At 40.2% G+C, this 25,764-nt stretch overlaps 2 protein-coding genes across 3 annotated transcripts; one reads left to right on the top strand and one right to left on the bottom strand.

Annotated features, from left to right (window-relative positions):
- Positions 1–1,460: 1,460 nt before the first annotated feature.
- On the top strand, positions 1,461–20,816 carry LOC149847627 (protein ESSENTIAL FOR POTEXVIRUS ACCUMULATION 1-like). 2 transcript variants are annotated; one of them, XM_090008903.1, is made up of 11 exons: positions 1,461–1,584; positions 3,352–3,440; positions 3,648–4,541; positions 4,606–4,723; positions 4,811–5,002; positions 5,153–5,968; positions 6,086–6,735; positions 6,832–8,879; positions 19,205–19,344; positions 19,459–19,518; positions 20,298–20,816. In XM_090008903.1, the coding sequence occupies exons 1-11, from the start codon at positions 1,509–1,511 to the stop codon at positions 20,684–20,686; spliced, it is 5,472 nt and encodes a 1,823-aa protein (XP_089865029.1). In that variant the 5' UTR covers positions 1,461–1,508; the 3' UTR covers positions 20,687–20,816. The 2 variants fall into 2 exon arrangements, with proteins under 2 accessions (XP_089865029.1, XP_089865020.1); XM_090008894.1 differs by having other exon boundaries at positions 6,086–8,879.
- A 1,309-nt stretch (positions 20,817–22,125) lies between these two features.
- LOC149847626 (uncharacterized) lies at positions 22,126–22,867 on the bottom strand. The gene has a single exon (XM_090007314.1). The coding sequence runs from the start codon at positions 22,803–22,805 to the stop codon at positions 22,281–22,283; it is 525 nt and encodes a 174-aa protein (XP_089863440.1). The 5' UTR covers positions 22,806–22,867; the 3' UTR covers positions 22,126–22,280.
- Between the last annotated feature and the right edge of the window lie 2,897 nt (positions 22,868–25,764).

Raw genomic sequence — 25,764 nt, 5'->3', positions numbered from 1 at the left:
TTCAAAAGTATGGAGAAATTGATGAAGATGTAAATCATAGGATAAAGGTTGGGTGGATGAAATGAAAAAGTGCAACTGGAGTGTTGTGCGATCGTAGAATTCCATTGCGTTTGAAGGAAAAGTTTTATAGGACGACTATTAGGCCCGCTTTACTATATGGTACGGAATGTTGGGTTGCTAAGAGGCATCATATTCAAAAAATGAGTGTAGCTGAGATGCGTATGCTTAGATGGATGTGTGGAAATACAATAAAAGATAAGATTCAGAACAAGGAGATACGTAAGAAGGTAGGCGGTGCACCCATTGAAAATAAGATGAGAGAGAATCGTTTACGATGGTTTGGGCATATTCGATGAAGGCCTATTGATGCTCCAGTTAGAAGGATGGAGAAATGAGAAAATATATTAGTTTAAAGAGGTCGGGGTAGGCCTAGGAAGACTTGGATGAAGATGATAGGAAAGGATATGAATACTTTGAACCTCACCGAGGACATGGCATTGGATAGAAATGATTGGAGGAGAAGGATTCATGTGAAAGACTCAGAATGATTTTCTTTGTTGGTTCATATCATCGACCCCAATTGCTTTGGGATGAAGGCGTAGTTGTTGTTGTTGTATCGTATTTGGGAAGCCGCTAATGGCATGGATGAACATGGCAGATTACAGTCGGAGCACGATCTGATATGCACTCATGTTGCCTGGATATCTGACTGGACCTAGCTGACACGAGTACTCCTTTTATGTGAGAATATATGGTCGTAAATACATTTTTAAAATTGTACTGGTAGAGTTTGGGCTTCCATCTTCAGGGCCCGACATAATCTGAAGTTCAACCCGAACTCGAACTCGAACTCGATTGGGCTACCCCTGATGGTTGAATGCCTAAACCGTTGACAGTGTTTAATAATGCATATTAACTATTTAACATTGTTTATCACAGGTTAGATTTAGAAGTTTTATTTATCTTTATCGCAGTTAAATATTTAACATTGATTGCCTATACGAATTCAACGGCTAATACAATACTTGATTGGGCAGACAAAACTCTGGAAAAGCAGATGTCATCCAATCAAAGGCACTAAAGTCCGAGCCCAGCTTTCGTATCTCTAAGACCGCTCTCAAAGAGTCAAGTCTAGGCTAGTGATGCCCCTGTGTGGAAAGCCTTCAAACACACACACACACACACAAAGGGGGAAAGAAAAAGAAGCACATGCCTCAAAGCGGTTGGTGTGTGTTGGGGGGTGAAACAGCGAGAGGGTGCGAGTCCCCCAACCCAAACAACGTGCGACGTACCCGTATCATGGTGACATTCAGCGAAACGGTTAAAAAGGGTGAATGGAGGGCAGAACTGGTAAATACCCACTGAAGTTGGGAAACTGTTTATGATGCGTAACTTCCCCCGACTGCTGCTGCACTTCCCCTCATTGGCCGCAGCAAGCAACCCCCCCCTGTGACTGAGAGAGAGAGAGCCCCCTTGTGTTTTCTTCCCCCTCTCCCTCTCTATCAAGCATGGCCGCCGACAGTAGCAATGCCGCCGAAAGTCTCCAGCCACTCTCCCTCCAGCCTCCGCAACCTATGCCCAAAGGTGGCCTCTTCTCTCTCGATCTTCCTTCTCTCATCTCATCGGTGTGGGTTACGTTTCGCGCTGCCTATTCCCTTCTCCTACTTCTATCGCTCCCAATTTTTTTCCTTCTTCTTTTTATTTTATTCCCTCGGCTTCTTTGGAGCGGATTCCCTAGTTCTCCTGATGCTTGAACAGGAGTAGAGGGCTCTTTCTCGCTCGGAAGCATGTTGAGTGGTTCTCGCCGTTATTTGCAACATTTTGGGTACTTCTTCTTCTACATCCTCTCCTCTTCTTCTCGGGACAAATTTTCCATCTTTACTGCTGTTTGGATTCGTTATTTTTTCTTCCTTCTTTACTTTTTTTCTTATTTTTTCTTCGATGGATTTACCAGTTTCCGAAATCAAAAAAGGAAATTGTTAAGTATTTGAGTTTTTTGGACGAGGGAGGGATGCTCCGGTAGGTTCCTCCAAACACTCCTTCCCTCTCCTCGACATATTCAAGATTTTTGTGTGTGTGTGTGTTTTCTTTTTCGGGCTTATTTGAAGCCCAAAGCACCTCTTTGTTCACATCACAACCAATACACAGCTTCGATCCCTGGTCAAAATCCAACCATTGTCTTGATCTTTGTTTGTTTGCGGGATCTTCCTTTTGGGATGACGATTTATTTTATCTGTAGTTTTTTGTACTGAATGTTGTTGATGTGCTGTTCATTTCCATTGCCCTTTCTACCTTGAATCGTGTGTTTTTTATGAAGGAACGAAGTGGGTGCATACGTAATTGTATTCAAGGCTTGCTAGACCTGATGTGACCTACTGCTTCATTGAGTTTTTTCATGCACTATAATAGCATTCCCGTTGATAGAGCTAGGCTAAGGCCCATTTATCTGCACTCAGCAACCTGGGATCGTCAAAACCCAGCATCTTCTCACCCAAGTTGTTGAGTGTGAATTACATGTGTGAAACTGTGAAAATTATGATAATGTTTACTTAGTTGTAAGCAGCTAATGTATGCATGACATAATTGTGTTAACTGTGCATTTGGATTTTTCTTTTTCTTTTTTTCAAAATTTCCTTGATTTGGCTTTTTTTTCCTCCACCCTAAGGATGGAAAATTTTGCAACTAGGCAGTATTAAAAGAAAGATTGCATTGACGTTAAACTCTTGATTTCCTTGTGTGTGTGTGTGTGTGTTTTGGAGAGAAAGTTCCTTGTGCTTATATACTTTATATCACTTTTAGATGGCGTTTTTGGTTATTCTGACCAATCATCATGGATGTTGACTGTCCTTTTAGTCATGTTTACCTCTTTGCTTATAATGTTTAAATTGTGCTCTTCGATTCTGATTCATTTTGGACACTTCCAATTTCTTCTTGGCAATTGAAAAGTTATAAATGTTTTGACAATGAACACACGACGGAATCTTGTTTTCTAGGTTTTATTTGACATACAAGAAAGGGTTTTCTCAGGTAAGTATTAAAAATTTATACTGAAAGGACTAGAGGGGACATGTTGCAACAACGCATACAGACGTGCTCTCTCTCTCTCTCTCACACACACACACACACGCACACACACACGCACACACACACAAAATATTGGATGATCTAGTTCTAAGTTACTTGCCTGTGAAAACTAAAAAGCTAAACTTTTGCTAATTTGGTTTGTTTGTGAAAACATTGCAAGACATCAAGTTTCTCATCCTGTCTACTACTGGCTTAATTTTAAGGTATGTGTGCAAAGCTATTCTAGTATACATGAACTTATTCAGGTTTTATATGGTAACTTTGCAGATAGTCCAGGGTCTGAGAATTCGGTTCCTCTTTCACCACAATGGCTTCTTTCCAAGCCTGGGGAGAACAAGTTGGGCATAGCATCAGGGGTGAGTGAAAATTTGGTTTAATCTGCAGTTATCATGTGGTGATGGTACTTTATCATATGCTTATCATAGTTAAAAGATCGTCAGTCTCCTAGTGGTGACATGCTTAATACTCAACCAGGGGTCTGACCAACTATCCTGACCTAGATACTGGTTCATTTTCTTGATTCTCTGCACTTCCTTTTGTATTGATGCATTGGCGTTTAATAGGACTCTAATACGAGCATTTATCCTAACTGCACCGGCCGCATGGATGTTCCAAAAAGAACACCAGGGAATGGTGAAGAGCCTCGTGATGTTGAAAAGAAAAGGGGTGTCTGGCGGACACCTCTGAACGACATGGAATCTGGACGCCGTGATCGCTGGCGAGATGAACAAAGAGATAACTCCACTATTCGCAAGGATCGTAGGAAAAATGGTGAAAAAGAGCATGGTGACCCTCGCAAGCTTGAAAGATGGGCTGAGAATTCAGCCAATAGAAACATTGGAGAAATGAGAAGGCTTCCATCAGAGCGTTGGGGTGATTCAGGTAGCAGGGACACTATGTACGAGCAACATCGTGAGAGCAAATGGAACACACGTTGGGGGCCAGATGATAAGGAATCAGACAGTTGGCGTGACAAGTGGTCAGATAATGGCAGAGATGTTGAGGGTTCTCGCGATAAAGGAATGCCCATCATAAGTGGTAATGGAAAGGAAGCTGAAAAGGATTTGGATCAGTATTCATGTTCATGGCGTGCTTCACAAAACCGAGGGAGGGGCGAACCTTCTCATCATCCTACACTCACTCCAACCAAGCAGGTTCCAATGCTTGGATCTGGTAGGGACCGGGGAGACAATGTTCCTTTTAGTTTTGGTGCTGGTCGAGGAAGGGTTTACCAGGGTGCAAGTAATACCTCTTTACCTGGCATTGTTGCAGAGAAGTATGAGGCTGTCCATGGGGATGCTTCGACTCTGAAGTACACAAGAACTAGATTGCTTGATATATACAGGATTATGGATGTGAAAACATATAAAAAACCAGATGGGTCTGAAGTTTCTGGTCTCACACATGCTGAACCTCTGGAGCCTCTTGCTTTTTCTGTTCCTACTCCTGAAGAAGAGGTAGTTTATTTCACAAAGTTTATCATATTCTAGCTGGTGTTTATTTAATCCCTTCATTTGGCAGTCAATTTTGAATGGAATAGACAAAGGAGGCATAACAAGTAGTGGCGTACCTCCAGTCTCGAAGGATGGTTCTGTTGGGAGGCACCCTATAGATGCACAGTCTAGGAGAACCAGAATTGGTACTTCACTTTTTTATGATACTTTGAACATGTCAGAGGTGCCATTTAGTTGATTGTTGAAGTTGTTTATAATTTGTGTTTTGGCAGGAAGCAGGGAGGATCTTCCTGCAGCCCTTGAAGATTATAGAGAGGAAACTACTGGCAACTTGAAGGGAAACCGTATGAATTACTCTGAGAGCCACATTATGGAAAAGAACATGCACTCATATGGGGGTGACCGCAAAGCTGATTCAACTCAGAACCGTCATTCTTTTCAGGACAATAAATTTAGTGTGGAAGGTGTTGTAGTTATGGAATGCATTTTGGATGTTGTTCTAGATAATTGCTTTTTTCAAAATTTTAAACTGTTTTTTATGTGCTTTCAAGTAAAAGTACATATTTTTTACGTTTCCTTTTCCTTTTTCATATAAAGCTTCTTTAGTCTTGCAGTTACCAGGTCTGAAGCTGCTGCTCATAAGAAGCCAGATGAAGTAAGCCACAGAGATACTAGCATGCAGGAAAATATTTTTGTGAATACAGGCATGCCATGGATGACTCATTCAACTGGAGATCACTCACGTGGACCTTTTAATGAATGGAGAGATTGGACGGCTGAGGGTCGGCCAAAAACATCCGAGATGGATTGGCTGCAGCGAAGGAAGGATCAAGATTCTGAATGGGGAAATGATCCATCTGTCCCGTTATCATATTACAATCATGAGTGGAACACTCAATCCAAGGAGGGTCCTCAACCAGATATTAGCCGAAATGTCAATCTTAGAAGGCAATCATCTGACCTTTTTGATAGAAGGGAAACAGGTATGATGCTTGGTAGGGAAGAAGCTTTTCTTTTCAGAGAGAGGACATCTGTTCAAAAACCATATCTGCAGATTCCTCCAGAGGATCTGTCCCTTTATTATAAAGATCCTCAAGGTGAGATTCAAGGTCCATTTTCAGGGAGTGATTTGATAGGATGGTTTGAAGCAGGATACTTTGATTTGGATCTAGAAGTTCGTTTGGCCAATTCTCCAGCCGATGCCCCATTCTCATCACTTGGAGACATCATGCCACACCTACGAACAAAGGCAGGGCCACCTCCGGGATTTGGTGTACAGAAACAAAGTGAGATTGTTGATGCCACAATCAGGAAGAAAAATGAGCAAAGTGGCAAATATGAGTTGATAACTGAATCGGAGAATAGATTTTTGGAGTCGTTAATGTCTGGAAACATGAAAAATTCAAGAGAAACATTCACCCCACCAGAAGGTTTGTTCCTGTGGATAACATATATCTATTAAAGCCACAGAGGTTTTTGTACAAGAGTGTCTTACGATATTCATGGAATGAAAATGTTTTAATGCTGTGCTTTCTTTTTTCTTGTAGGCTCTCAAGGGTACCTTGGAAGTAACACTGGAGTTCTGCAGGCCATTGGAGCTGAAGGTGGAATTGATGTGAACTATCTATTGGCTCAGAGAATGGCATCAGATGGTCATGGGCCTCTTCCAGGTAGATCCCCTTACTGGTCTGTAAGAGATACAATTCCTGTGATGCTGAAGACAGAGATTTTAGCAAATTCTTCTACGTCACACTCAAACCTGCTTCCTCGGGTATCAGACGGATCTGTTCAGATGCCTAATAACTCTCAGTTTGTGGACATATTGTCTGTCCTACAAGGGACTGCTGAAAAAACCTCAGCTTCTGCTGTCAATAGTGGGGCTGCCTCATGGTTAAATTACCCTGATACTAGATCAGGTGCTAATAATCTTCCAAGTGGACTGGATGTTGTTCAAGACAAGGTGGACGTGCATCATATGCAGAATTTCAGTTCACAACCCAGTTATGTTTTTCAGCAGCAGAAGGTGCCTCCTCAGCATTTGCCATCTTTTTCACATGTGGCCACCCAACTTGTAGATCATCCTTCCAGTATGGCCTCACAGGAAAAGCTTCTTTCTTCTGGGATTTCTCAGGATCCACAGATGTTAAGTACATTGCATCCACAATATTTGCTCTCCCAACTTCAGATAAATCATCAGGTAGCGTTACCTAACCATTTATCGCTTTTGGATAAGCTTATATTACTTTCTCAACAACAGAAGCAAGATCAGCATCAAAAGTTTTTGCTGCAGCAGCAGCAACTTCTTCAGGTCCTGTCAGAGCATCAAGGTCATCCGCAGATTGGTGAATTGTCATATGGCCAACATTTTGTGGCTGTTTCACCAGGACATGCCTCTATAGATAATCGGATGCTTCAGCAACTTCAGGAGCCATTTCCTGTTCAGATTCAACAAACTATTGTTCAGAGCATACCCACTTCAGAAGAAACTCGTGTCACTGAGAACTTCAGTACTTCATTTGATGAATGTATTGCCAGGTTTTCAGGTTTTCCATCACAAATATCTTCGCAGGTTAACTCTGTTGTTAATTCCGATGTTTCACCTGTGCCCTTACCACATCAACTTTGTGGGGATATTTCGCTTTTGGGAGGTCAAGGTATCCTTCCACAAGCTATCCAGAAATCTACTTCTGTACCATCATTGGCTGTGGACGATACCTCTCCTATTATGATCACATCACAGGCATTTGAGGCAATGGAAAAGTTACCAGATGAATTGTTACTTCAAAAGAATGATCAAGTTTTAGATAGATCCCTTTCTGCTGCAGAACAGTCTCAAAATCTTCAATCAGATTATGTGTTTAAAGCTGATGAAAGCATTGCTGGGCTAAACTCTGTGGCTTCACAGGATGCTACATCACTTCCCACTTCTGATGTGATCGACAGGAGCGAGGGTTCTTTTTCTGAAAAAAACAATGAGAAGGAAACCTTACCACTTGACACTGTTAAAGAGTCAAACTTGACAAAAGAGAAATCTTGTGCTGATGCTCCTACTAAAGAAATCAAAAGTGCAGAAGGGCGTGAGGTGAAGAAAGCTTTCGAAAAGAAATCCAGAAAGCAAAAGAATTTGAAAGTGCAGTCCTCTTTAGATCAGGGAAAGGGACCTTCTAAGGAAATTCCTTCCCAGCATCTGAACCAAGATGTTGATGTTGAGGGGATGAGCATGGGGAACATTTCAATGTCCTCAAAAGAGTTGTTAGATTCAAAACATGGATCGCTTCCAGCGGATGCTACTCATGCCCATCAATCCCCAGGTAATGGCTGGGGAGATTCTGCGGAGTCTGTTGGGGTTAAGGATACTAAAAGAGAAGCGGAACCTGTGAAAGGTGATATGCAGACACATTCTAGCCATTGTGCATGGAAACCTGCTCCTGGCCTGAAGCCAAAGTCCCTGCTAGAAATTCAGCAAGAGGAACAACAAAGGGCTTTAACTGAAAAGGTTCCTGAAGTTGCAACTTCTGCAAATCCTTCAAGTTTTTCATCAGTTACAGCCTGGGCTGGTGTTCTTGCTAATTCAGATGCTAAAATAACTAGAGACAATAAACAAGATGGAGCTATGGGGAACTCTATGGCTGCTTCAGATGCTAAGAGCAAGAAAAGCCAGTTGCATGACTTGTTAGCTGAAGAAGTCTTGGCCAAGACTGCTGAGAGAGAACTAGATATTTCTAATCATGTTGAAAAAGGCTCTGGTTTGCCACTAACACAGCTTGAAGAAGCAACCTATTCTAACGATATCGATGACTTTGTTGAGGCCAAGGATACCAAGAAAAATCGTAAAAAGGCAACAAAATCCAAGGGCACAGGCACAAAGACACTATCTTCTGCTGTTGCTCCTGATCCACCTATTGCATCCATTCCAAATGACAAAGGTAAAAGTTCACCCCAAATGCAACAAGAGAAGGAAGTCTTGCCTGCTCCGCCATCTGGCCCTTCATTAGGGGATTTTGTTCTATGGAAGGGGGATCAGACGAACTCTGTTCCTGCTCCTGCCTGGTGTAATGATGCAGGAAAAATCTCCAAGCCCAGATCGTTAAGAGAAATCCAGAAAGAGCAGGAGAAAAATACCGTATCTGCTCAACACCAAACTCAAACTCCTGCACCAAAAGTCCAAGCAAATAGGAATGCTCGAGGAAGTAGTTCTTCATTTCAAATGTCTGGATCGTCACCATCAAAAGAAGCATCTCCTATCCCAATCAGTTCAGTTGCTTCTGCTCATTCAAGATCATGGGTTGAAGATGATCTGTTTTGGGGTCCCTTGGAGCAGTCAAAACAAGAAGCTAAACAGTAAGTTCACTTGCCTAAGTTTTGGAATGATAATGTGCATTGTTTCTGTTTGACATGGAGCACAAACCATATAGTTGCTGTTTATGTTTTCTGATAATGGATTTTAAACAAGCTCTCTGGGCTTTTAACAAGTAAAGCTCCGGTTCAAGCTTTAGCTTATTTAACCAACCAAACTGTATCCTGGGCATGAATACCTATTTATGAAGTGAGCTGCACCCAAGCTTCTTTCACGATCTGTACTAGGTTTCTTATTTTTTTGAATGACAAACTGCTTTTTCATACTCCCCGGTTTCAAGGTCTAGTTCATCTTCCCATCACCCTTCCAAGTAGATGAGGAGGCCTAGCTCCACAAACTATTGGTGACTGTCTAATTGCCAAGATAGTAGTCAGCAATAAACTTGAGATTCTACATTGGACTTGTTTTTAGATGTTACATGTAACAACACTTCATGTGTCATATACGGGGAGCTGTCAGATGTGAGTACGTTCGCCAAAACTTATACCCTTAACAAATTTTGAAATGACTTGGTGGTTTTGATGCAACAATTGTCATCAACATGGATATTTCAGTAAATTTATAGATTAAATGACACATCTATTAGTTGTATTTTGGGGACGCACAAATATTTTTAAAATGTGTTTCATTTATATAATCATTAAAATGCTCATGGCGATGACATTATTCCATCAAAGCCAATGTATTTTTTCTTTTTAAATATTTATTAGGGTATAAATTTGTGGCAAATTTGTTGCTTTATGGAAGTCCGTGGAAGTTAACAGCTCCTATTTCTACATGCATGCATACATAAGTGGGTGCATGCATTTGAAGCCTTTAAGATTGTGCATATCTTGCATATGCACTTCTATACCAAGCAAATAAATGAAAAGAACTGTGTTTATGAAAAACTATTAGAAAAAGATGCATCTTTATTTAGAAACTGGATTTAGATGCACACATGATGGTTCAATAGATTTTTTTTGGGAAAATTTTAAAGTAGCACCTAAACAATGGGTAATAATTTAAAAACACACCTAAGTATTTTAGATTGTTAAAAACAAACCTAACCTTTCTTTTAGTAATAAAAAACAGACTGGTTAGTAGATTACCTTGGGTTAATAACTTAATATTAACTCAACTAAGGTTAAGATGTAAAATTTTCATTTTCACCCTGTCTTATTCAAAATCTCTCTCTCTCTCTCTCTCTACCCAATGCCCTTGTTGCAGCTAGCAATCGCTGCCACCAAGTCTTTCTATCCACTCTACCTCTAATTGAAGTCCCTTAATCACTACTATGTTTATATAAAAAAGAAATGGAAAAAGGAATGTGGGCATCATAGAAAGTAAAAAGAAGAATAAAATGAAGACTGATGGGTGGTTGTGGGATACATGAGAGAATGTAATATACATGAGCAATGACAAGAAAAAGACTGAGCAGTTGGGGTGGTGGTGGCATATAGACAAAAGAAGAAGTGACGATGGGAAATGATGATGGGTGGTGACACCAAGCCAACATTGAAACAATGGAGAAGGAAACGGTGGCTGGGAAAGAATTGGAGAGCTATTACAAGAGTAAAATTCTCAGTAAAATGTATATTCAACAACAGGTTGGACGGTTGAGGACACTGGAGTTTTTTTTAATTAACCAGCAAAATCTTTAGGTGTGATTTTAAAATTTTCAAAAATATAGGTGTTTTTTCTATTATCACTCATAACTTGGTGCTTTTTTGAAAGTTTCGTTTTTTTTTCCAAATTCGACCTTCCACTCCATGGTTCAGCTTAATCTCCTAGCTTCTGTACTTTCATGGCCTCCTTGAAAACAGTATATGTGTATCAAACTTTGAACTAGCATGTGTTTTTGCTTTATATTTTAGATAGAGATTTGTGTCATAACAGGAGGCGGCAAGCCATAGGTGGTTGCATATCATTCCTTTTTCAGAATATTGGCTTGTTTCCATTTCTAATCCCATGTCTAGTAGCATCCAACTGATCATGTACAAGTTTCAGTTTGGTAAGTTATTGTGCAATAAATCTTCTCTTTCTTACAGAAAGTTTGTGCTTGATCCCTGACACAGATAAGCACTTTATGAAGACAATTCATAAGTGTGTGGGATATCATTGAAAGCTGTTGCAATTAAATTGCAGTGGTCATATCTGCATAACTTAAAAGTGTTACTGCAATCATGGAACTTGCTCTCAGTTGAAGTTACAGATTCTAGTTGTATTAGTGTGCATGATGAATAGATTTTTGCATCTGTTCTCCCATCCTTACCTTTGGTTTAAGGAAGTAGTAGTCAAATTAATTTTTTTAACAACAAACACTAAAATGGCCTTCTCAAAATGCACTTTAATTCTATTTGGAAGTGGATGTGTGAGAGGACTTAGGTTAGGGCCTACTAGTCAATTTTGATAGTCTTCTGTCTTTCTTCTGAAAGATATCGGACATCTTGGTTGTACTTTAATGGTGTTTTCCCTCTAGGTTATTCTGTTATTCTTGCTATAAGATTTTTTTGTATCATATCCATTGTTGACATTCCTGAAATGCTGAATACTGTTGAGTACCATGGATCATTCTCATGGGAAAGCATGTGGCTTTGCATGTCCTGAAGTGTATCCAGAAATTGGATGCTGTTTTTGTCTTGCTTCCCCCCCCCCCCTCATATCAGGCACAATTGGCATCATTTAATGTAATTGTGACAGGTGCTGAAAATGATCGTTAGCCAAGTTAACATGTTGGAAGTTTCGAGTCATTTGAAAATTCTCTTATTTGGAACCTCAGTCTCATTTCGGTGTATGAGGATGATGAAGTTCATGTAATTCTTTTTTTCTTTTCTCTTAGGGAGTTCTATGTTAAAAGCATAATCTCTCCAGCTTGGATGTCTTTATTTTTATTATTCTATTGATCTATCACGTTTTTTCTCTTTTTCTTCTTACAGAACCATTTTGCATTTCAGTTGCGATTGAGTCTGCTTTATTTGTGTCAGATATCTTTCTGTTATGTATTTATATAATTGTTGATCATCAACGACTGGAAATCATTATCATCTAATTTCATAAGATCACATACAGTGTCATCGAAAGCACCCCCAGGTAGCGATCCCCTTCTACTAAGGGATATTTTATCTTTCTGGGACATGAATAGCCACCATAAAGCATTGTATTTCTTTTGGGATATCACAAGCTTTTATTTTAAATGTAAACTCCATGGTTTTACATGCATCAACAACTTAAATTGACTTGAAATTGAATAGTATTAAAACACAAATATTCAAATTTTCTTTGTTCCAATGGCTTCGAGTCAAAACCTATTTTTGGACTTCTTGAAAGAAGGAAACCCTATTATCGAGAGAGAGAGAGAGAGAGAGGGTTCAGTCTATCGTGACTGCCCTCTCATTCTATTAATAATAAAGATGTAAAACACTAGGGTACGAAAATACCCCTTTACAGAGTGTTAATTTACATTATACATGAACTGGGTCTGGACCCGATCCATTACATAAATGGATCGGGTCAGACATACATAATGAAGATAACAATGACTTCTTTTCAGCCTCAAGTTGTGCATGGTGTTGGACCATGAACAACTTGTTCTTCAGAAACCAAAATCTATCCTTTGTCAACCCTTTAGTGAGGATATCAGCAACTTGTTCTTCAGTTGGAATATACATAGGCTCAATCTCTTTGTCTTCAACCTTTTTCCTAATAAAATGTTGATCTATTTCAATGTGCTTTGCTCGACTATGGTGAATGGGATTGAATGACATGTTGATGGCACTTTGATTGTCACACAACAACAGTGACCAAGCAATCAGTTCTCCCATTTCTGTCAGAAGATGTCTTATCCATGGACCCTCGGCCGTGGCAGTGAACATCGATATGTATTCAGCCTCAGTGCTTGATCTAGCAACCGCCTTTTGTTTTCTACTGCTCCAGGATACCAAGTTTGGCCCAATGAAGCTGCAGTAACCGGATACTGATCGTCGTTCGTCTGGATCACCCGCCCAATCAGCATCAACATAAGTAACGATCTCATGGCCCCCGCCTGGATCTAATTCTTCCTTGCCTTTGTATACCAGCCCATCACCCACTGTACCCTTTAGGTAGCGAAGTATACGTTTGACTGCCTCCATATGTGACACACGAGGTTCATGCATAAACTGGGATACCTGATTAACCAAATATACTATGTCGGGTCTAGTAAAAGTCAGGTATTGCAACATGCCAACTAAACTGCGATACTTAGTGGGATCTCCATATATATCTCCTTCTTGTGAACTCAATTTCTGATGAATGACACTTGGAGTTGTTAACGGCTTACAATCTGTCATGCCTGCTCTGCCGAGAATGTCCAACGTATATTTGTGTTGAGTAAGGGTAAGTGTATCATTTTTGTTATCAACTTCTACCCCAAGAAAATATCGCAACTCTCCCAAATCTTTCATCTTAAATCTCTGATTTAATAACTTCTTCACCTGCTCAATGTGACTTTTACAATTCCCTATGATGATGATGTCATCTACATATATCAACAGAAGAGTAGTAACTCCTTGTTCATTGTGAATAAATAATGAGTGATCCAGAAGAGACCGAGAGAAGCCATGCCGTTGTATTTCTAGAGAAAAACTGTCGAACCAGGAACGAGAAGCTTGTTTCAAACCATAGAGTGCTCTCTTTAATTTGCATACATATTTTTTGGCGTCTCGTTCTGCATATCCAGTGGGTTGTTCCATGTAGACCTCTTCTTTTAAATCCCCATGCAGAAAAGCATTTTTTACATCCAGCTGGCTCAATGTCCATCCATGTTTAATGGCTAGACTCAACACAATGCGAATGGTCCCCATCTTAACTACAGGACTAAAAGTTTCATCAAAGTCTTGGCCTTCCTCTTGTGTGAATCCCTTGGCTACAAGTCGAGCCTTGTACCTTTCGATGCTCCCATCTGGTTTATATTTTATGTTGTACACCCATTTTGACCCAACAACATTTCTGTTCAGTGGTCTAGGCACAATCTCCCATGTCCCACATTCATGTAAGGCCTCCATTTCTTCATTCATTGCTTCTACCCATCTTCTAGAGCTCGCAGCTTGATAGAACATGAGAGGCTCATCCTCTTTACTTATGGATGTCAAGAATAACTGAAAATCCAATGAAATTTTTTTATAACTTACCCACCTGTCAAGCGGATGTCGAATCCGTGAAGATTTTTTGATATCCATTTGCTGCGAAACGGATGATCCAGATGGATCCGTATTCGTACAAGGAATGAATGAGGGCTCTTTCTCTCGCCAGGTGTACACAATACCCTTATACCTTGTTGGCTCCAAGTCATATGTGACAGTTTCCTCTGTTTGAGTCTCATTGGCTGAATCCTCATGTGGCTCATTCTGACTGCAATTTTCTGGACAGTCTACTGTACCATTGGAGAAAAGTTCTGAATTTAACCATGGGTAGTATACCTCAATGCTGGAGCTTGAGTTATCAGTATCCACCATAGTTGAATTAGTATCCTGATCAACAAAGTTCATTTCATCGAAAATAGCATTCCTTGATATTTTGACACGCTTACTCAGGGGATCATAACACCTGTACCCTTTGTAATCTTCTGCATATCCTATAAACTTGCATTTCAAAGCCTTATCTTGGAATTTGTGCCTGAGTGAGCTATCAATGTGCACATAACAAACAAACCCAAACACACGTAATTCATGATAATCAGGTTGTATGCCAAAAAGAGAGAAGTATGGTGACTTATTTTCTAAGATACTCATGGGCAAGTGATTTATCACATGAACTGTGGAGTGGAAGGCCTCAGTCCATAATGATACAGGGAGATTGCTCCCGTGCATTATGCTCATTGCAGTCTCAACAATATGTCGATGCTTCCTCTCAGCAATCCCATTTTGTTGAGGTGTATGAGGGCAAGACACTCTTCTCTTTATCCCATTATGTTGAAGAAAATTAACAAAATCACTCAAGGAGAATTCACCTCCTCCATCACACTGGAAATTAAGAATGTTGGTAGAGAAATGATTTTGAACAAAAGAGTGAAATTTCTGGAATAATCCAAAGACTTCTGATTTGTGCTTCATAAAAAATATCCAAGTATAACGTGAGTAACTATCAATGAAAATAAGATAGTATTCACTACCAGAAAAAGAAGTAATTGGAGCAGGACCCCAGACATCTGAACAAATGACCTCAAATGGTCTTGAAACTCTTTTATTAATGGAAGCAAAAGGTAAAGCATGACTCTTACATAGATGACAACTAAAACATTTTGTATCAACGACTTCTGAACTCAGACTGGACTTAGGAATAAGATTATTCATGACAAGTTTTTCAATGAAATGGCGACCACAATGGCCAAGACGACTATGCCAAAGTCTTGGCTTATTACTTTCAGAAACAGTAAATATAAAATCAGAATAAAAAACTTGACATTGGTGAGGCTTCAAGGATGAATAGTTGGAATGAATGGAGGAAGGATCTTCTTGAAAGATGTACATGTTGCCCCATCGTTTTCCTTCAGCGAATGTCCTCCTCGTGCGAAGATCCTTGACATAAACAGAAGATGGAGTAAATTCAACTGAAACATTAGCATCATCAACAAGTTTTGAGACAGAAACAATGTTCTTTTGAATATTAGGAGCATGGATGACACTTGGAAGTTTAAGAGAGGACTTTGACATGTGTATAATGGCATTTCCAGTATGTGAGATGGCATGATGGGATCCATCTCCTGTGACTATGCTATTCTTTCCAACATAAGGTCTAAGAGTCAAGAGTTTACCTACATCACCTGTAACATGAGTAGCTGATCCAGAGTCGACATACCAAATTCCTTTGTCATTTTGCTTCATATTCAATCCTGCCAAGGCTGCCAACAACAACTCTTTTACTTCTCCATCCTTTCTAGCCTTTGTTTGTGGAGCTTTCCCTTTGTTTTGAGGATTAAACCAACAATTTGCTTTAATGTGCCCTTTCTTGTTGCATAGGAAGCAGGTGGGAATGGGTCTTTGTCCCTGGATATTGGGTGTTGGAAGTATGCCACAACCTCCATAGTTATTTCTCCCTTGGCCTCCTTTTCCTCGAAAAGAACTTCCTCTTCCTCGACCATAACTCATTACCATAGCCAGCACATCTTGAGTTCCGGAATTCCCATGAGTGGCTTTAGAGGGACCTTTCAGATTCATCTCATATTGCAATAATTTCGCACGAAGATCTTCAAACTTTGGAAGTTCTGGTAAACATAGTAAGGTTGTCGTCATAACATGATAGTCTGGCCCCAATCCACTTAAGGTTTGTTGTACTTTATCTTTTTCACTGACAAGACACCCAACAACAACCAACTGATCTGTGATGCCTTTCATTTTATTCAGGTATTCCATAATAGACATAGAATCTTTCTTCAACATTTGAAATTCTCGCTTAAGAAACATAATTCTTGCCTCAGAAATTTATGAATATGTTTGAACTAACGTATCCCACAGTTCTTTTACCGAACAATCATCGGGAAGAGCAATAAGGACCTCCTGTGAGAGAGTTGAAGTGATGTATGCCACTAGCGATTGATCCCTCTTCATCCAAGCAACATATTATGGATTCTTGTGAAGAACAACAGATTGTTCTCCTTTATCGTCCGCCTTTTCTTGCGAAAGGAATTCTGGAGGCGGTGGGACCGATCCATCCAGATGACCAGAGAGGTCCTGACTCTTTATAAACGGAATGATCTGTCTTTTCCAGGTTAAGAAATTGCAGTTATTCAGTTTTTCAGAGACTAGTTGACCGAGAAAACTTGAGGACAGACATGATTGCCCGTGAGTAAAATCCATTTGATGAATATGTTTGAACTCACACTTAGGTATGAAAAAAAAAAAAAAAAATAGAGGGCTTGGCAAACAGAACACTGCTCGGCTAACAGAAAACTTGAGGACAACAATGATGACAGAACTCTTGACCAGTCAGAGCACTCGGTTGACAGAACCAACGAAACCAGAAAAATTTTCAGATAAGGGAAAACAGATGGCTGCTAGCAGGTGATACTCAGCAGGCAGTTCTCTTTAGAACCAACGAAAATACAGATCAATAAAAAAGGAAATCACAGATTGACAGTGATTAGCAGGTAGCAGGGAAACACAGATTAAATGCAGGAAAAAACAGCAGGAAAACAACAGGGATTAAATGAAATCACAAATCAAGAGAGACAGATTAACAGTGATTAGCAGGTAGCAGGGAAACACAAATTAAATGTAGGGAAAACAACAAGAAAACAACAGGGATTAAAGGAAATCACAGATCGAAAGAGGATCGAATTTTTCACAAAGGAAAGGGTAACCTGATTTAATTAGACACAGATTTTGCTGATAGAAGCACCCTGATGGATCCACACAGATTGACGCTGTGATTCTCACACAGATTTACGTTGCTTTGAGATCCACAATACCACGCAGATTCACGCTGGGTCTTTGAGATTCTTTGAGATTCACGCTGGGTCTGTGATTCACACAAGATTCACGTTGCTTTGAGATCCACAATACCACGCAGATTCACGCTGGGTCTTTGAGATTCTTTGAGATTCACGCTGGGTCTTTCTTCACACAGATTCACGGCTGATAGATCCACGCTGCTGACGCTGATGGATTCACGCAGATTCACGCTGTGATTCACTCCCAGATTTTTGCTCTGATACCATGAAAGAAGGAAACCCTATTATCGACAATGAGAGAGAGAGAGAGAGAGAGAGAGAGAGAGAGAGAGAGAGAGAGAGAGAGGAAAGAGGGTTTAGTCTATCGTGACTGCCCTCTCATTCTATTAATAATAAAGATGTAAAACACTAGGGTACGAAAATACCTCTTTACAGACATTATACATGAACCGGGTCTGGACCCGATCCATTACATAAATGGATCGGGTCAGACATACATAATGAATATACCAATGACTTCTTTTCACTTCTAACTGTGGTGAGTGTAAAATGCACTCATAAACCTGCATACTTACTGGTTTGATTGATGTATGTGTGTTCACAGAATTAAAATTTATGCTTCTAATCATATAAAAGTGGTCAAGCCATTTCTACCATAAAGCTCTGTTTCTTTTTATCATGAAATTTTGGTGCGTTGTGGGCAGTGTTGTGAAAAGCGTTGAGGCGTAGCGAGGCGCTCCACCAAAAACCGAGGCGAGGCGTAAGCCTCGAGACGTAAAGCGTAAGCCTCAATTTTTTTTTGAAAACTCTAAAATAATAATAATAAAATATATCTAAAAATACAAATAAATAAAGAAATGCTTTATTGATGAAGTAACAACCAATAAGAAATAGAAAATCTCAAATAAGTACTAAAAACATGAGATTAACATATAAAAGTAACTAAGAAATTGATTACATAACTGGAAAACTAATTATACAATTGAAAAATATAGTGTCCTATAAAGCAACAACCAATAAGCAATAGAAAATCTCAAATAAGTACTAAAAAAATATGAGATTAACCTATAAAAGTTAAAATATATGAGATTAACATATAAGAAGTAAAAAAACAATATTAATGTAAACTGATTACATAACTGGAAATAAGTACTAAAAAAACATTAGATTAACCTATAAAAGTTAAAATATATGAGATTAACATATATCTTCTTCTTCCTTTTTTTTTGCGCCTCACGCCTCAGGCTTGCGCCTTGAGGCACAGAGGGCCGCGTCTCAAGGCGAGGTGCGCCTTTTGCGCCTCAAGGCACGTTTTTGATAACACTGGTTGTGGGCTGTTCTCTTTTGAAACTCCTGAGAAACACAATCCAAAACATATATCTGTAGGGCTTGTCCATAAAGCATATAAAAAAAATGTTAAAGCTGGTGAGATCTACTCGATAGTACGTGCTAATGACCTGACCATGTGCATGGTTCATCTTTGGTATTATTGATATTACCATTATCCAGTAGAAAGTCAAAGTTGCAGGTAATGTTTGCTCAGTCAGTCTTGTAGGTGTGTTTGTCATGGTTTGTTTACCGTAAAGCATGCTTTAGTTGTATTAGTTTTGATTTTATTTTTGGGGCAAAATTTTGGTGAATTGTAGGCCATTACTTTTTAGGTTCCTCTGTAAACCTGTCTAAAGATCAAAATCTTTTAATATGGCACAATGTTTATTGAAAAAATCTACAGAGATCAGAAAGATCCTCAAAACATTTAATGTGCCTTCTAGATAGCTGGACAATATGGTACTACCATATTATCAAAGAGAACCCTATATATATATATATGGTTTTGCCTTATGTTATGCCCCTATCACATAAAACTTGCATTATCGATGATATGCTTGTTTGAATTTTCAGGTCAGAGTTTCCAGTCCTTGCCAGTAGCTGGGGATCAAAAAGCAAAGGAGCTCCTGCACGGTCATTGAATCGTCAGAAATCCTCCAGCAGCACATTACAGTCATCACCTGCTTCTGGTTCTGCTCAGTCAATTTTGAAAGGCAAGAAAGAGTCAATGACTATGCATACAGACAAAGTCATATTTATCTGGGACAAAATAAATCTGATATTATTTATTTTCTTTTAATTTTTCTTTTCTGTCTCTTTTTCTGCAGAGGCCATGGGCTTCAGGGAGTGGTGTGAAAATGAATCACTCAGGCTTACTGGTACAAAGGGTATCCTTTTACTCGTTATTCTAATGACTAACCCCTTCTGCTATTTCCTTTTCTTTCTGAGGGCACTAGTTTATGGGTTCTTTCTAAAATTCCTACATGACATTTTTTGTGACCTTGAATACACTTCTCTGTCTGTCGCTTATGTTCCTTCTTCCATTGAAAAGGGACCTGCTCATTCATAGCTTTTCTACTTTAATATTTAGTGGATTACCAGTAGGATCTATTAACCCATGCAGTTCTCCTGTGCAGACCACCAAGGGATTTCCGTGTTTGCATCGCAGGACAAACACCACGTGGTCCGAACACATGGCGTTTGTCCTGGACTTGCCAATCACATCCCTGGGTGTGCGACTGGTGCGTCCTGTGCAACGCTTTATTAAGTGTCTGCACAGGACACACTTTGTCCTGTTCTGGATGCCGCGCGCCCTGCATACCAAACGAGGGACAGTGCCCGGGCAGTCCCCGCACGGGTGTGTCCCACGTATCAAACACGCTCTAAAGCTAAAAAAGTAAAACCTCAAGTCATTTAATTGTTTCTTTCCCCCGGGGGACAGTGGAGGGAGAGGGGGGGTATTAGATGTGTTTTGTTGTTTAAAAATATAAACAAGAGAACATACCAATATTAGAATAGGGCAAGTGTGCGTGTGTGTGCCATATCTACAGCGTTGTGTATCTACTCCATATTTGTCGTGTTAATATACATGTTCAAATATTGATATTATGAGTTTCTGTGGTTTTTATTTATGTCTGTTTTCCCCTTTAACTTACGCCATAAATAGATACTAGTTTTCTGGAATTTTGCTTGAAGCAATCTACTTCAGAGGCTCGGTCCCTTCTGATTGCGAACCTTGGTTCTCTTGATCCATACCATGTGTTCATTGACAAGTTCATCAACTATAAGGAGCTGCTGTCGTCTCAAGTTATTGAGATTGCATTTAGGAACCGGAATGACCACAAGGAAGCCGGATCCTTCTTTGAAGATTTAAATACTAACAGTATGGTGAGTTTGGTGGGTGATTCAGATCCAAGCCCTGAGTTCGATGGATCTGCGAAGGGAGGGAAGAAGAAGGTGAAGAAAGGTAAGAAAATTATGAGTCCTTCCGTTTTAGGATTCAACGTGGTTAGCAATCGTATCATGATGGGAGAGATTCAGACTGGCGAAGATTAAGGGGTTCAGGACTAGTGTAAATACATTTTCTGAACCATTTGTACATGTCTTTGTTTTTTCTTTATTTTAGGTGGTCTTTTTGTTCTCTATAGAGTGAAAACATTAATGCAGCATTGAGTTATTCACTCAAGCGGTTTTGAGGAAAATTTATGGCAGTGAATGATGAGTTTACCGATCAGTACTACTAACTTGTTATTTTTTTTTGGGAAATTCAATTTCTCGTGAAATTAAGAGTTTTTATCGTTGAGTGAATTTATCACGTTTTTTTTTGCGGGAAATTCATATTTCTTGCGATATTTGCCACAATGCCTCTACCCATGCTTCATAGTGCTTTATATGTGTTTCCTTATTCATTTTTTCATGCACTTGTATAATCGCTTCATACTACTTTTTAACACCCGCTTCACGCATTGTTTATCATATTCATTTCATTTCCTGTTAACTATGGTATGTCATGGAACTTGTAGTGACTTGAGAAATAACATGAGAAAAGAGAAAACATAGGTTGGTACATCCTACATGTGGCAGCAAAAATCGTTGAAAATACGTTGACTTTAACTATTGCTTAAGTAGCACCTCAAACGGGTTAAAATCTTTGCAGCAATAGTTGCTATTGGATGGATGGGATGACGATCCTCTGTGTTTTTTTTTTTATACGCAAGGCATTGGCCTTCAGATTGGCGATTACAGATGCAAGGTTATCGTGGCACTCTGGTATTGCAAGTATATGGGGAGACCGAGAGAGTACAAGGCCTTTTCTTTCAATAATTGGTGATTTTTCTTAGGCCGAGGGAAAATTCTCGGTGCATCGGTAAACCTCCGACTGGTAAAACCCCTCGAGGTTTCTCATGCTTATTGGGGATTACGCTCAGCTTTCTTGTGGAGTTCGAACTCACTCGTGACCTCCTGTCAACTTGGTGACATACACAAGTCGTCCCATAGACTTGGTGGCTTACACAACTCATCCCTACCAGATGAATGGAGCCCTTGTAGGCGATTGGTGAAAAATTTTCAGACAAGTTAGCGGAGAGGGGATAAAATTGATCGTGTCAATGTCATGCTAGCAGCATCCACCTCAGAAGTAGACATAATTAGCAGGATTAGCACATAAACCTTGTATTTCCTCATTAACTGCTGAGCTCTTCAATTGCAGTTCGACAAAAGTACCAAGCACTCGGTGCATCTACTGTTGACGGAGTCGAGACTTGGACCAACTGAGCTGATCGGTAGATCCCAGTTAATAACAGCTCTCAATTTATCAACCAGGTGAATCATCACCTACCCTATACTTTTTCTTTGCAGAGCATCACCGGAAGAAGCCCTGAAATGTTTTGATGTTCTTATCCAAAAAAGCCAATCGTGTCTTAGAATAGAGAACAGAGAAAATGGCAATGCTATGGCTATCCGGACTACAGCCACGACACATACGTGTTCCATGATTCAAGGGCCATAAAACGATTTCTGTTAATGAATATGGCTATGCATACAATGTCTAGTACCCGGCATCCCAATTCCCAACTAAAGTTTTTTTGCTTGAAGTTGCACGTGAATTACCTCTTACAGAGAAATTGAATAGGCAACTAAAATTTGGGCATCAGCCGTAGCACTGGTCGACAGGCAGAGGGCCGGGTATAAACCCCTTGTCAAGAAACTGCAGTCCGAAAACAACAAGTATGGCCAACAAGGCGAGGTAGGAAAGGCCTTCAACAGCCCCAAGTAAGCCGTAAGGCCCATTAGGCAGTCCTGTGCCGGTTTTCACCTTGGTATAAACGGACCAAGAAACGATGCCTATAACGACCAGATAACTGATTCCTTCCAAGGCGCCAATCGAGCCACCCGGCCCAGGCGGCAGGCCGCACCCAGTAGTCTCGAGCGTGTATAGAGACCACCCGATTACAAGGTTAGAGACCAGACCAGAAACAATCGCTACGATTCCTACGGCCCCCACCTCGCTGCTGCTGCCTTCTTTGTCCTTGGTGCCCACCTTGCTTTCGATCTTGATCCCCACAGATGGCCTCCTTTTGATCTTTCGAGGGGCCAGAACTTCCCCAAATTGCCTACTTGAGAAGAGGGTCTTCGAAGAAGGCAGCCACAGCAGTTGCGCCACTGGCATGGCCATGATAATCCACGGTAGCAGTAGCAGGCTGCACCAAAGGGAACCCGCTTTTGGCCGCCCTTTTATTTTATTTTGGGCGATTAAGATAAACGAGAGGATGGGCAGCATTTTTGCACCTTATCCGAGGGTGGGCCACAACTTACAAGGACGAACGCTTCTTTTCATCCTGCAACCCTTTTCTTTTTTTCGTTTTTTTTTTTTTGGGGGGGGGGGGGGGGGGGGGGGTCACCAATACTCAAAATTACCCTACAGGTCCTTCCGCGCTAAATGAACCAGACCCCTCCGGACGGGAAACCTTACCGCGGTAAAGTGTGGGGGTGGGTGATTTTGGCCCCCGTTTTCCTCGTGAGAAGCGGGTACCTTGTTTGCATGTGCCTGTGGGCTTCACGGAAAAACTGTAGGGTTTGGACTTTGGCACTCCCCCCTCCCCTTCCCCCTTCCGTGACATGCAAACGAGCCCTTAGGGCGCTTCTTCGGATTAAGAAACTTGCCATTGTTTACACTATTAGTTGGTGATTTTAGTATATGTTAGAAGTTTTTGTGGTGATGTGGTCCATGTATTTCAGCTTCTTTCTTGCACATTTTCTTTTTCGTTGAAATTTGCGACTTGGGATTGTAGTATATATTGCCCTGTTTTGATTACTGCCTGAAATCACTCATGGAAAATCGGTGATTGGGCGCAAAAAAAATTTGGGGTCTCAGGTATTTTAGCTAGCTATAGATTAAGGCTCGCAGCTTCATAGCGGGATTTGCTTTGGTCTCACCCTCTCTCCACGGTATTAGTTGGGATTTGCATCTCTCTCTCTCTCTCTCCCTGGAGCATCGTACTTTATGTTAAAATTGGATTTTCACAAGGCTTATGATAGTCTGACATGAGATTTTCTGATTGAATCTCTAACTAACATGGGGTTTGGCAGTCGGTTCATAGCATGGGTTAAGGAGTTGGTCACGAAAGCCGTATCGTCGGTTTGCATCAACAGACTGAGAGAGAAAGAATTCAAGTTGGCTAGAGGTGTACGACAGGGTTGTCCCCTAGCCCCTATCATTTTTAATATCGTGGCAGATGGTTTACCTATTCTCATGAAAAAGGGCAGAACAAACAAACTTCTTGGATGCCTTGGGCATTCTTGGTTTTGTTGGTTACACAATTCAATATGCAGACAATACTATAATATTTGGTCATGCGAATGTTAATTAAATGTTCAGGTTGTGCTTTCATTATTAAAGTCTTTCCTGTAATTTCAGGGTTTCGCCTAAACAAGAGTAAATGCACACTGGTCTTACTCAATGCTGACTCTCTTCTACAATCGGTTGCTGCAAGGATCTTCAACTCCCCAATATCCGACCTTTCTGTCAATTTCTTGGGTCTATCGTTGCACTCACTGCAGCCGGCGGAAACTTCATCTTGGATGTCTACTATAGAGCGGGTGCAAGAGAGATTGTGAAAACACGTGATTTATTCTTGTATTGGATCGGGTCTGAAATAGATCCAAATCCATGTTATCATGTAAACTTATGTACTGCATAGGTGTAGGCTATACTTTGTAATTTAGTCCTTTTACCAAAGGGCCTTTATATCTTTTGTAACATAAAGTAATATAAAATTATTAGGGCACGCCAAACAATAGGGGTGACTGCCGTCAAGTTTCTATTCCTCTTTCTCTCCTTTCTCATATTCTCCTGTTGAATAAATTTGTGGTGCCACATCAATTTCTGACATGGTATCAGAGCAAAGGGTAGCGTATTCTTCCAAAAGGTATGCCTAAATAGATCTACGGTTTGAATTCCAAGTTAGAAGACCTTCTTCTCTCTGTTTCAAATATTCTCTCTCATATCTGTGTCATTTTTACTATCTCCTATCTGCGGTTTATAATATTAAAATTATCTCTTCACAACTTTCAAGTTAGATCTGCGTTTTATGAACCCTAAAATAGATCTACCGGTCTTCCTGTTTAATAGATCAGATTTGTGTCTGATTTCGTCTCTACAACAGATCTGCACTTTGTTTCTACACCTGATTCACATCTTAATTCATTTTAAATCTCCTTTCTGCGTCTTAAATTTCTTTTTCTTTGTCCTTCTTTTGGATCAGATCTGGACTACATCAGATCTGGTAAGATTTCTTCTGTTCTTCTTTTGGATCATATATGGAACGAGAGCCTTTGTTTCAGGCAACTTTCATTATAAATCCTAAAGCCACCACTTGTATACTCGACTGGAGCAGCTCACGCTGTTTGGGAATAACCACGAAAGAATAGGCATATACAACTGCTGATTTGGCTGAACTGCGCGGCAAGTTTCTCATTCACCTTTCCTTTCCTTTCCATTCTTAATATGTTTTTTTCTTCTTCCCATACTGGTCTTTCTTCAAATTTCCTCAGTCAGCTTGTGTCTGAAAAATTAAACCATTCTAATTTTCTGACTTGGAAAAGACAAATCGTTCCTTTTATAAGGAGTTAGGATATGTCTGGGCATCTGGATGGATCAATTCCTACCCCACCACAATTTATTTCACTAGAAACAAAGGATGACAAAGGAAATGCATCGATTTAGTTAACACGAAATCCAGAGTTCACGACTTGGATGAAGCGGGATCATGCCTTAGTGGCCTACATTACTTCGACCTTGTCACAAGTGATCTTGATATCGATTCCTGATGATTGCACTGCCGCAAAGTTATGAAATAAGCTTGTTCAAACATATTCCCAAATATCAGAGGCTAGAGTCTTGTTCTTGAAGCGGGAATTCCAAACTCTCCAAAAGGGCACCATGTCCATTATGGAATACTTGAACAAAATGAAGACAATAACGGATCAACTTGCTATTGTTGGAAATATAGTATCAAACAAAGAGATAGTACAACAAACTTTGAATGGCCTCAGGGAAGAATACCACGCTCTTACCACATCGTTGTTGTACCTGCCAGAATTACCATGTTTTGAAGACTTTCGAGCTAAGCTTT

Source organism: Nuphar pumila, chromosome 1 (genome assembly GCF_984573655.1).
Source record: "Nuphar pumila chromosome 1, dmNupPumi1.hap1.1, whole genome shotgun sequence".
NCBI classification, from domain to species: Eukaryota; Viridiplantae; Streptophyta; class Magnoliopsida; order Nymphaeales; family Nymphaeaceae; genus Nuphar; species Nuphar pumila.
Note: the sequence above shows the minus strand (reverse complement) of the source record. Positions and strands in the feature narration are given on the sequence as shown.